The 11,825-nt window shown below is 55.2% G+C and overlaps 1 protein-coding gene across 1 annotated transcript in view; it reads left to right on the forward strand.

Annotated features, from left to right (window-relative positions):
* The window catches only part of RCN3 (reticulocalbin 3), a 12,099-nt gene extending 1,371 nt beyond the window's left edge, over nt 1–10,728 (forward strand). The window contains exons 2-6 of the mRNA XM_007942841.2: nt 1,224–1,426; nt 3,614–3,786; nt 6,727–6,787; nt 9,877–10,076; nt 10,621–10,728. Coding sequence (XP_007941032.1) covers nt 1,224–1,426; nt 3,614–3,786; nt 6,727–6,787; nt 9,877–10,076; nt 10,621–10,728 — 745 coding nt within the window. The remainder of the gene's footprint in view (nt 1–1,223; nt 1,427–3,613; nt 3,787–6,726; nt 6,788–9,876; nt 10,077–10,620) is intronic.
* Nucleotides 10,729–11,825: the final 1,097 nt, after the last annotated feature.

Below are 11,825 nucleotides of genomic sequence, written 5' to 3' on the forward strand. Positions count from 1 at the left end.
GGGGGTGGGGGCAAAGAGAAGCCAGGAGCTCAGTGAGGAAGAGGCTGCAGTAGTCCAGGCGAGAGAGATGAAGGTGGGAGACCAGGCTGGAGACGGTGGCAGTGGTGACTAGGTCTCTGCTATCCCCCTGGCTGGAAGATTGTGCCTGAATGCGGTCAGGGGAGGAAGGGTCGTGACAATCATCCCATCACATCGGTCACATTTAGCCAGGCTTTTACTTCAGTGCCAGCCACAGTTCTAAGTGCTTTCCATAGGTGAAGTCAGTTACCCCACACACACCAGGGTAGGTACTGTTATCTATCCCATTTTATAGAGGGAGAAACCAAGGCACAGAGAGATTAAGTGACTTGCCCAAGGTCACACAGCTAGGAACTAGAAGCGCTGGAAGTCGGCCTGTGGAGCCCACAGACAGGCTGGCGCGGGAGGAGGAGGGCGGAGGGCAGGCGGAAGCAGGTAAGGCTGGGCCATTCCCGGATGCGACCCTGGGGACTGGACCATGGGGCCTCGGGATGGTGACAGAGAGGCGGGCTGTGTTAGCGGCTGCGAAAGGGGCGGGACCGTGGCAGGACGTGGCCTGAGAGCCAACCAGCGTGAGCAGAGAAAAGAGGGGATGTGAGGCGGGACCCAGACGGGTTTGAGTGGCCCGGGAAGATGGGAGCAGGCAGGAGCCTACAGAGAACTTTGGAGAGGAGCCCAAATGCTCCAAGGCCTGGCCTGATACAGCCGGAAGCAGAGGAGTGGGCGGGGACGAGGCCGGAGGGAAGAGGCCTCTAGGAGCCAGGGGAGGAGGTGGGCACCGGAAGCGGTAGGGAGCGTGTGCTGCTGGCCTGCCAGTCCCGGGGCAGAGCCAGGTGTGGGACACGTGCCTCGCGCACTGGGTCCAGAGAAGGGTGGCTGAAGCACGTGCTGGGTCGAGGGGCGTGGCCAGAGTGGGGGGCGTGGCCCTGGGCTTACGTAGGTCTTCCCCCACATCCCTGCGTTTAGTATAGTCGGCCACAGGCCTGCGGGGCGTGGCTCGCTGTGGGGGCGGAGCCTAAGTGGAGCCGGGGCGCGGTCCAGAGATTGACACGTGCCCCTCCCCTGTCTACCCTCCAAGCGTGGATGACTTTTCAGCCCTACAAGGGGGTGTGTTGGGGTGAGGGCGTGGCTGAGTACGAGGAGGCGGAGCCTGGATGAGGGTGGGTGGGGCCTGGGACTGACGTGTGCCCCGCCCCGGCTCGCAGGAAGATCGTGGATCGTATGGACCGGGATGGGGACCGGGACGGCTGGGTGTCTCTGGCTGAGCTCCGCGCGTGGATCGCGCACACGCAGCAGCGGCACATACGGGACTCAGTGAGCGCGGCGTGGGGCACTTACGACACGGATCATGACGGGCGTGTGGGCTGGGAGGAGCTGCGCAACGCCACCTACGGCCACTACGCCCCCGGTAGGTGGCAAGACCTCAACTCCTACTCCTTTACACGCACATGCCATTGACCTTGACCTTCTTGATCTCCTCATCCTGAGGACACTTGAGTCCATGATCTGTAACCCTTAACCAGGGACTAGTCACTTCTGGGACCCCATCTCCCTGAAACCTGGGATCCATGACCAGTGACCCTGTGACCAGGGGACTTCAGATCTTTGACCAGGGACACCTGACTTCCATGCCCTGCCATCCTGACCTTTGACCTCTCTTCTTCAGAACCCTACAAAGCCATTTACCCTGTCCCCAACTCTTTCCGGTCCCTCCTCTCTGTCCCACAGCCGCTGTCCTGACTGGTCCACTCCCTCGTAGGCCCTTGCCTCAGCCTCTGACCTGGCTTCTTGCCTCTAGACTCCCCCTCCAGTCTGGGTCTTTCTACGGCTGACCCTGGCCCTGCCCTGTTCACAGTCCTCCAGGGCTCCCAGCATTCCCAGGAGAGATGCCTTTCTCACACTTTCTACCCCAGCCAAGGGCTTCCCTGAATTCACCAAGCTTTCTGATCGTCTGTTTTGCACATGCTGTTCCCTCTGGGTGAAATGCTCTTCCCCATGGCCAGACAGCCAGAGTCAGCATAACCTACTTCATTAGAATGACCTTGAACCCCAAAGGGCCAGAGTTAACTTAACGTCCACTGTTACTGACCTTTTTGAGAATAAACAAGAGAACCCACTGTTTTTTAACCTGCTTTCTGTGAGGATTCAGTGAGATAGCATAGACAAAGTGCTTAGCATATAATAAGCTCTCAACACCACTGAGCCAACAGACATAGGAGACCCTGGGTGCTGCAAATGGTTAACACACTCTGGTGCTAACGGAAAGGTTGGGGATTCTAGTCCACACAGAGGCACTTTGGAAGAATGGCCTGGTGATCTAAACCAACAACAACAAAAAAACTCACTGCCATTGAGTTGATTCTGACTCACAGCGACCCTATAGGACAGACTAGAACTGCATAGTACTGTGGCCTAGGCTGTCAATCCTTATGGGAGCAAAGCCCAAACCACACCCACTGCCAAGGAGTCCATTCCAACTCACAGCGCCCCTAGAGGACAGAGTGGAACTGCACCACAGGGTTTCCAAGGCTGTCAATCTTCATGGGAGCAAAGCCCAAACCACACCCACCACGGTGGAGTGGATTCCACTCACAGCGCCCCTAGAGGACAGAGTGGAACTGCCCCACAGGGTTTCCAAAGGAGCTCTGGTGGTGTGGTGCTTAAGGCATTTGACTGCCAACCAGAATATTGGTGGTTCAAACCCACCAGCTGCTCTGCAAAAGGAAGGTGGGGAAATCTACTTATGTAAAGATTTACTGCCTTGGAAACCCAAAGGGGGTCGCTATGAATTGGAACTGACTCAATGACAGTGAGTTTGGTTTTTGGTTTAGAATAGGGCTTCCAAGACTGTAAACCTTTATGGAGGCAAAGCCCAAACCAAACCCACTTACATTAGATTCGATTCCAACTCACAGCACCTCTAGAGGACAGAGTGGAACTGCCCCATTTGGTTTTGGGGCTGCCATCTTTATTAAAGAGGACTGATGCATCTTTCTCCCAATGAGCGGAGGATGTGTTTGAACTGCTGTCTTTACTCAGCAGGCAAGCACTTAACCACTGTGCCACCAGTGATCCTCATAACATACATTAAAAAAAAAAAAAAAAAAAAACATTGCTGTTGATTCGATTCAACTCACAGCGACCCCTCCTTGGTTTTCCAAGGTGGTGTCTCTATGGAAGACCCAATCTTCCTTCTGAGGAGTCGCTGGTAGGTTTGAACCACCAGCCTTGGGGTTAGCAGTCAAATGCCTTAGGGATTAAGCCACCAGAGCTCCTCGTAACACACATATATGTGTATTATTCAAAAAATCAAAACCAAATTCACTGCCTCACTGCCATTGAGTGGATTCTGACTCACAGCGGCCCCCCTTGGATTTCTAAGGCTGTAAATCTTTACAGAAGCAGACTCTTGTCTTTCTTCTGGAGCAGCTGGTGGGTTCGAACCACTGACCCAAATGTCTTAACCACTGAGCCACCACCACTCCTTATTATTCATATGTATGTTAATAATGGAAGTCTCCCTCTCAGTCTGTTCTCCACCTGCCCTCTGCTGCTCCGTTAAAGCACATCTCACCCAGGCCCCCCCCTTCTCCAGGGGAAGAATTCCACGACGTGGAAGATGCCGAGACGTACAGGAAGATGCTGGCCCGCGACGAACGGCGTTTCCGGACGGCCGATCAGGACGGGGACTCGATGGCCACTCGGGAGGAGCTGACGGCCTTCCTGCACCCCGAGGAGTTCCCCCACATGCGGGACATCGTCATCGCTGTGAGTGAGGGCCGAAGAAGCCTCCCCAGGCCTCTGCTTACCTTGGGGGATCCAGTCACCTGCCTTCTGGAACCTTCCCTGGGGAATGGTGGCTCCCAAACGCAGGTCAGACGGAGAGTGACATCTCTCACTCCCACTTCCTTACCTTCGGGGTCTAATCTCTCTTCATCCAGCCTCCTGTCTCCCTCCCTGTGCTCCCAGCCTGCTCTTACAAGACTCCGCCCCACAAAAGTGCCTTAAAAAAAAAGCAAAAACAAAACGCTTTGCCACTGAGTTGATTCCAACTCACAGCAACCCTGTAGGACAAAGCAAAATTGCCCCATAGTGTTTCCAAGGCAAGTTTCCAAGGAAGCAGACTGCCAACATCTTCCTTCCACAAAGAAGCTGGTGGCTTAGAGCTGCCGAGCACGTGGTTGGCAGGTGATCGCTTAACCAGTGCACCCCCAGGGCCCCTTCAGAAGTGCGTCAGGGAACGCCCATCCTGCTATGGAGTGGGACATACACTGAAGAATTACCTGTCGTTCATCTGAAACTCACAAGTTCCGTGTTTTATTCATCAGCCCTAAAAAGCTGGGTTTTGACTTTGCTAGAAGACTCAGTGGCATATCCGACACCCACACATTCGTAAGAGTGAGTGCATTTAAATGTGAAAATAGGGAGACGAGGCGTTCTGCTCAAAACATGCAGAAAAAGCCAAGAGCTGGCATGTTGAATGTGTCCTGGAATGGTCTACGCTGTGTTTATACATAAACGGAGCCCTGGTTAAACACTCCGCTGCTAACCAAAAGGTTGATGGATCCAAGCCATGAGCCGCTCTGCAGGAGAAAGACGTGGCATTCTGCTTCCATAAAGATTTACAACGTTGGAAACCCTATGGGGGAGTTCCGCTCTGTCCTCTAGGGGCGCTGTGAGTTGGAATCGACTCCATCAAAGTGGCTTTAGTTTGGGCTTTGCTTCTGTGAAGATTGACAGCCTTGGAGACCCTGTGGTGCAGTTCCACTCTGTCCTCTAGGGGCGCTGTGGGTCACAATGGACTCCACGCAGTGGGTGTGGTTTGGGCTTTGCTTCCACAAAGATTGACAGCCTTGGAAACCAATGGTGCAGTTCCACTCTGTCCTCTAGGGGCGCTGTGAGCCAGAATCGGCTGGATGGCAGTGGGTGTGGCTAGTTGCCATGGAGTTGGTTCCGCCTCATGAGGGCCCCATGGAGAACAGCATGAACACTTCCCCCCAGTGCCATCTCCCGGATGGTTTATAGCTGAATCGGTTCTGCAGCCGCTGTGTCAGTCCACCTTACCCGTTGCTCACCTTTGCTGACCTTCCATTTTACCAACCGTGAAGTTCTTGTCCAGCAATTGGCCCCTCCTGATGACACATCCAAAGTAAGCGGGTCAAAGTCTCAGGCGATAGGCTGTAATCCCTCGGGTTCTGATTGGCTAATGTATGGGAGGAGATTGCCAGGCCTTTCTTCCTGGTCTCTGTTAGTCTGGAAGCCCTGCTGAAAGCAGCAGGGTGACTCTGCTGGCATTTGAAGTACTGGTGGCCATACCTTACAGTATCATAGCAACACACAAGCCACCATAGTACTGCAAACTGACAGCGGAGTTAGGGACCAGGCTTTGCCAACATAGGGGGCTTGCTCTCCATAGAGAATGTTGGCTGGACCGTGAGAAAGCTGGGGTGCAGGACAGCCCTCTGTGTGTGGGACCAACCTGGCCATCGCAGGACATCAGGTGCCCTGAGCCCTGCCCACTAAATGCAAGTAGTACCTTTAGTCACCATGACACCCGAGAATTCCCCTAAATTTCCCAAACACCCCTTAGGGGACTGCCAAGAGGTAGCTGTTCAAACAGAACAAGGGGATACTGCATGGTTTCAAATCAGGAAAGTTGTGCGTCAGGGTTGTATCCTCTCCCCATACTTATTCAATCTGTATGCTGAGCGAATAATCCGAGAAGCTGGATGAAATAAGAACGTGGCATCAGGATTGGAGGAAGACTCACTAACAACCTGCGATTTGCAGCCTTGCTTGCTGAAAGTGAAGGTGACTTGAAGCATTTATTGATGAAGATCAAAGACCACAGCCTTCAGTGTGGAGTACACCTCAACATAAAGGAAACAAAAATCCTCACAACTGGACCACTAAGTAACATCACAATAAATGGAGAAAAGATTGAAATTGACGAGGATTTCATTTTACTTAGATCCACAATCAACACCAGTGGAAGCAACAGTCAACAAATCAGACAACGTATTGCACTGAGCAAATCTGCCACAAGAGACCATTTAAAGTGTTAAAGAGCAAAGGTGTCTCCTTGAAGACTAAAGTGCACCTAACCCAAGCCATGGTATTTTCAGTCGCCTCATACACATGCAAAAGATGGACAGTGGATAAGGAAGACTGAAGAAGGGTTGATGCTTTTGAGGGTGGTGTTGGCGAAGAATGCTGAGAGTAGCACGGACCGCCAGATGAACTAACAGGTCTGTCCTGGAGGAAGTGCGGCCGGAATGGCCCATGGATGCGAGAACGGCCAGACTTCGTCTCACCTCCTTTGGTCATGTTGCTGGAAAGAACCAGTCCCTGGAGAAGGATGTCGTGCTTGGTAAAGTAGAGGGTCAGTGAAGAAGGGGAGGGCCCTCAGAAAGACGGAGTGACACGGTGGCCGTAGCAACGGGCTCACGTACAGCAAGGACCTGAGCACGGCACAGACCGGGCAGTGTTTCGTTCTGTTGTCCACGGGGTCACTATGAGTTGAAGCCGACTCACTAGAACCTAACAGCCACCACCGCAGACCCCGGGGGCACATTCTGCCCTGTTGAGTCTGCACCGGTGCCTGCCCCCGCAGGGCTGCCCCCAAACTCGAGTCCTTGAGAGAACCTCACAGTTGCCCTTGGGGTCCAGGGGCACCAACCTCCAGCCCCAATGCCTCTTTCTCCCCAGGAAACAATGGAGGACCTGGATAAGAACAAAGATGGCTACGTCCAGGTGGATGAGTACATTGGTGAGTGGCCCTGGGTTCTCCCTCCAGGACGCCCATCTTCCCCACGCAGGGTGGGAGCCTTAACACCCCGTCTTAGCTACCCGGGGCTGCTGTAACACAAATGCCGCAAGAACAGAAGTGTCCAGGGTGGAGATCCGAACCAGGGTCTCAGCCGGGTTTTCCTTCTGCGGTTCTGTGGGCCTCTCTCCTCGGGCTGGTGTCTGCTGGAAATCCTTGGCGTTCCTTTGCTTGCACGCAGTCCTCCCGGGGCATCTGTCTCTCCCTCTCTGTGTGCGCATCTTTGTCTGTTTGGGTCTTTTTGTAACCGAGAAGCGGTGAACTTCAAGAGCCACCCCATGCTGGTGTGACCTCAAGGATCCATTGATCACAGTACACGAGGTTGTTTTATAAACCATTGAAAACCAGACCCACTGCTACTGAGTCGATTCCAACTCACGGGGAATCCCATTGGGTTTCCAAGGTGGTAAATCTTTATGGCAATAGATTGCCTCATCTTCCTCCCGAGGAGCGGCTGGTGGATTTGAACTGCTGACCTTCTGATTAGCAGTCAGATGCCTTAGGCACTGCAGCACCAGAGCTCCTTCAATTGTATTATAGAAGGTGATTATATTACATTATGGAAGGTGTTTACATTGTATTACATTGTAGACAGGAGCGCTGGTAGCATAGTGCCTAAGGCACTTGACTGCTAACCAGAAGGCTAGCGGTTCAAACCCACCAGCCACTCCTCGGAAGGAAGGTCGGGCAATCTACTTCCGTAGTGATACCGCCTTGGAAACCCAAGGAGGGGTCACTATGCGTCGGGGCCGACTCGACGGCAAATAAGAACAACAACAACAATGACAAATCTTTATGGAAGTAGATTGCCCAGTCTTCCTTCCGAGGAGTGGCTGGTGGGTTTGAGCCGCCTGCCTTCTGGTTAGCAGTCAAGTGCCTTGGGCACTACGCCACCAGTTGCCCTCTAAAGTGGAGGGTGGAGGGGTGCTACTTGAGCTCGTGCAGTTCCCAGTGACTGAGCACCTGCTGTGTGCCAGGCAATGCCCTAGGCCCTGAGGAAAGAGGTTCAAGCCACACAAAGGTCCCTGCCTTCATAGAGGAGCCAGACCAGGGAGGTCAATCAGCCACATCTGTAGTAAGTGTACTATAGGGCACTGTGGAGGAAAGCCCAGCGGGGCCTCAGAAGGGATGTGGAGGGGTCTCCTTGACCAAATGCCATGGGAGCAGAGACTGGGATGAAGTAGGGGAGCTGCCGGCCTGGGAGGGAGCCGTCCAGGGTGAGGACTGCCAGCCAGTGCCAAAGTGGTGAGGCAGGACGGTGCCCGGTGGGTCTGAGGAGCGTGAGGGGCGGTGTGGCTGGAGCCCAGGGAGCGAGGGCGGAGTGGCAGAGAAGGAGCAGGGGCCTTGAGGGCCTCGGGGAAGACACTAGTCCAGTTCTCAGCCCGACCCCCCAGACAGTTGACAATATTTATCTTTTTGTGCCTGGCTTCTTTCACTCAGCATAATGTGTGTGTGTTTTTTTTAATTGTGATTTGGGTGAAAGTTTACAGAGCAAATTCACTTTCCATGCAGCAGTTCACATACACTTTGTCTCATGACATTGACTACAGTTTACCCCAATGCAACAGCTCCCCTCCCACTTCCTCCCGACAGTCACCTCCTCCCTGTGTCCATCCCTCCATGCACTCCTGCCCCCTGAGCTGTCTCCCTGTGCATAAGCAGCCCTTCTTTCTCCCCTGATTGTTCTCTCCAAGGAGTGTATCTACCTCAGGTACATGTTCAACTCATATGCCTGTCTTTTGTTTGCCTGGAAGCCACAGATGTGTGTTCAAGTCCAGAACTGAAGGGCAGCTAGGGGCCATAGTCTCAGTGGTTCCACTAGGCTCTATTGGACCAGCAAACATGGTCCCCCCCTTTTTTTTTTTCCAAATGATTTTGAGTTTTGTTCCACATTGCTCTCCGTCTCTATCCAGGATCTCCTCCATAGATCCCCCTCCGAGTGGTTGACAGTGGTAGCCGGGCACCATCTAGTTCTTCTGGTGTCATAGTTGTATAGGCTGCGGGTCGCATGGTGTCCCAGTCTCACTCAGCATCATGTTTTCAAGGTTCTTCATGTCATGACCTGTATCAGGACTTCATTTCTCTTTATGGCTGAGTCGTTCTCCGCTGTGTGGAGGAATTCTGTCCATCTGTTCATCTTTTGACGGACATGGGGGCTGTTTCCAGCTTGTGACTAGTGACCAGTGCTGCAGTGAACACTGGTAGACAACAACATTGGTGGACACATGACTGAGTCCCAGCTTTCAAGCCTTTTGGGTACATACTGTGGAGTGGAATTGTTTGAAGGAGCTCTGGTGGGACAGTGGTTAAGTCATTGGGCTGCTAACCAAAAGGCCAGTGGTTCAAACTCACCAGCCACACTGCAGGAGAAAGGTAAGGCCCTCTGCTCCTGTAAAGATTCCAGCCTTGGAAACCCTATAGAGCAGTTCCACTCTGTCCTCTAGGGGCGCTGTGAGTCAGAATGGACTCCACGGCAGTGGGTGTGGTTTGGGCTTTGCTTCTGTGAAGATTGACAGCCTTGGAGACCCTGTGGGGCAGTTCCACTCTGTCCTCTAGGGGCGCTGTGGGTCGGAATGGCCTTCCTGGCCACCACCACCAGTACCAAGATGGCAGTTTTCTTTTTAGCTTTTCAAAAAACTGCCAAACTGTAGTCCTCAATGCCTGTCTCCTTTTACAATCCCACCAGCACCAGCAATTGATCCAAACATCTTAAGGTGGTTCTGGGGGTGACATGAGGCTGTTCTAATTACAGCTTTATTCTGATATCCCGCCAGAAAAGTCTTCACTCAGATGTCTTCATGTTAAGGGCCTACGATGTGATCCCATAGACCCAGCCACTCTCTCACGGTCATCAAATGGCTGGCCTCTGAGTGGTTTGTTATTAATCCCGATTAAACGGAAGCGGAAACTGGCGAGAGTCTCCACGGAATGACTGTCCCGCGCCTCGTGGCCTGGACACACGGGAACCAGGTCTGCACCCCGGGGCAGGCGTCTGGGCGCCTCCCCTGACCTTGCCCCTCTCCCGCCCCCAGCGGACCTGTACTCGGAGGAGCCCGGGGCGGAAGAGCCCGCCTGGGTGCAGACGGAGCGGGAGCAGTTCCGCGACTTCCGGGACCTGAACAAGGATGGGCGGCTGGACAGCAGCGAGGTGGGCCACTGGGTGCTGCCGCCCGCCCAGGACCAGCCGCTCGTGGAGGCCAACCACCTGCTGCACGAGAGCGACACGGACAAGGTGTGGGGACGGGCCCTCAGGCTGGGGGTGCTGGTGCGGAATAAGGAAGGTCTGGGCCTGTCTGGGGATGTGGGAGGCACCCAGAGAGAGGGGGACAGAGATGGGGGGACCAGAGAGAGAGAGGGATTGAGATGCAGAGAGAGAGGAGAACAGAGACCGAGGTGGGGGGACAGAGAGAGGGACAGAGACCTGGGGGGACCCAGAGAGAGGGGGACAGAGATGGGGGGACCAGAGAGAGAGAGGGATTGAGATGCAGAGAGAGAGGAGAACAGAGACCGAGGTGGGGGGACAGAGAGAGGGACAGAGACCTGGGGGGACCCAGAGAGAGGGGGACAGAGACCTGGTGGGCGACCCAGAGAGAGAGAGGACGTAGACCCAGCGAGAGGGAGACAGGGACCCAGAGACTGGGGTCATAGACCCAGAGAGAGGGGAACAGAGATCCAGAGAGAGGCCATTCTGAGACTTGGTGGGACCAACTTAGATTCAGGGAGGTGTCTCCCCATCCGAGCTCCTGGTCACGCGCTCATCCCTGACTCTCACGCAGGACGGCCGTCTGAGCAAGGCCGAGATCCTGGGAAACTGGAACATGTTTGTGGGCAGCCAGGCCACCAACTACGGCGAAGACCTCACACGTCACCACGACGAGCTCTGAGCGCCACGTGCGCACTACAGCCATGGCCCCGCCCCGCTGCCGTGGACACGCCTTTCCGTGTAGCCACGCCCCCATCTGTGGTCACGCCCCCATCTGTGGTCACGCCCCCGGCTCCCGCCCCCACCCTCGTCCTGGCTCTGTCCCCTTTCCAGGGCCTGTAGGACGCGGGCGCAGCCCAGGGGGCCCTCTCCTCCGGGTCCTCTCTTTTAAGACATGTTTCGCCCCCTCCACCCCCAGGAGCTCCCACAGACCCTGGGACAGTCCCCATCCCTTTCTTACGGGCAGATCCAGGGACCCTCACCCCAAAGGCTCAGCCTCCAGGAACCGCCACTCCCCCTCCCCCACCAGCTCCAGTTCTGAGCCTCCACCAAGACCCGGAAACAGACCCCGGCCCGGCCCCACCCCAGGGCGCCTCCGCTCCGCCCACCAAAACCCAACCGCACTGCCAGGGAGGCAATAAAATCCGGTGCCGGGCTGTCTCTGTGTGTCTCCGAGCAGGGCCGGAACCCTTGGGAGAGACTGGGGTCGGGAAGAGGAGTGTGCGCAGAGTTGGGGGGATGTGGGCCGAGGGAGGGGTCAGGGCCTTTGAAGAAGGAGGCTGGGTGTCGGCTGGGTTCTAGGGTGCTCCGCGGGACAATTAGTGCAGCTGTGAGGAAGCCAGGCGGAAGGATCCATCCTGAGCCCAGGGAAGCAGACACACATCCAGGTCACAGAGTGAAAAATACGGGGCGATGCCACAGGATGGTGAGGTTCTGATAACAGTGGTGGGAGTGGGCTCGCTGGTAAACCTGGCCCGGGAGTGAGCCATGGGGAGGACTGGGGGAGACAGGTCCCGGCAGAAGACAGCAGGTGCAAAGGCCCTGGGGCAGGTCTGGGCCCAGCCATGTTGCAGGAGCAGGGAGCAGCCCAGTGTTATGGAGCGGAGTGAGTGAGGGGATGGCAGCACGTGAGGGCAGAGGGAACCGGGGAGGTGGTACAAGGCCTTGTGGGCAGGCCACGGTGGTCCCCGTTTGGTGGCACAAGACGGAGGGGCAGAGAGAGAGGGACAAGGCCCAGGTGGGGTGACAGAGACTCAATTATAGAGGGGAACAGAGACC

The sequence above is a fragment of the Orycteropus afer genome, unplaced genomic scaffold, assembly GCF_000298275.1.
Source record: "Orycteropus afer afer isolate SDZICR_OR568_19922 unplaced genomic scaffold, OryAfe1.0 scaffold00099, whole genome shotgun sequence".
Taxonomy (NCBI): Eukaryota; Metazoa; Chordata; class Mammalia; order Tubulidentata; family Orycteropodidae; genus Orycteropus; species Orycteropus afer.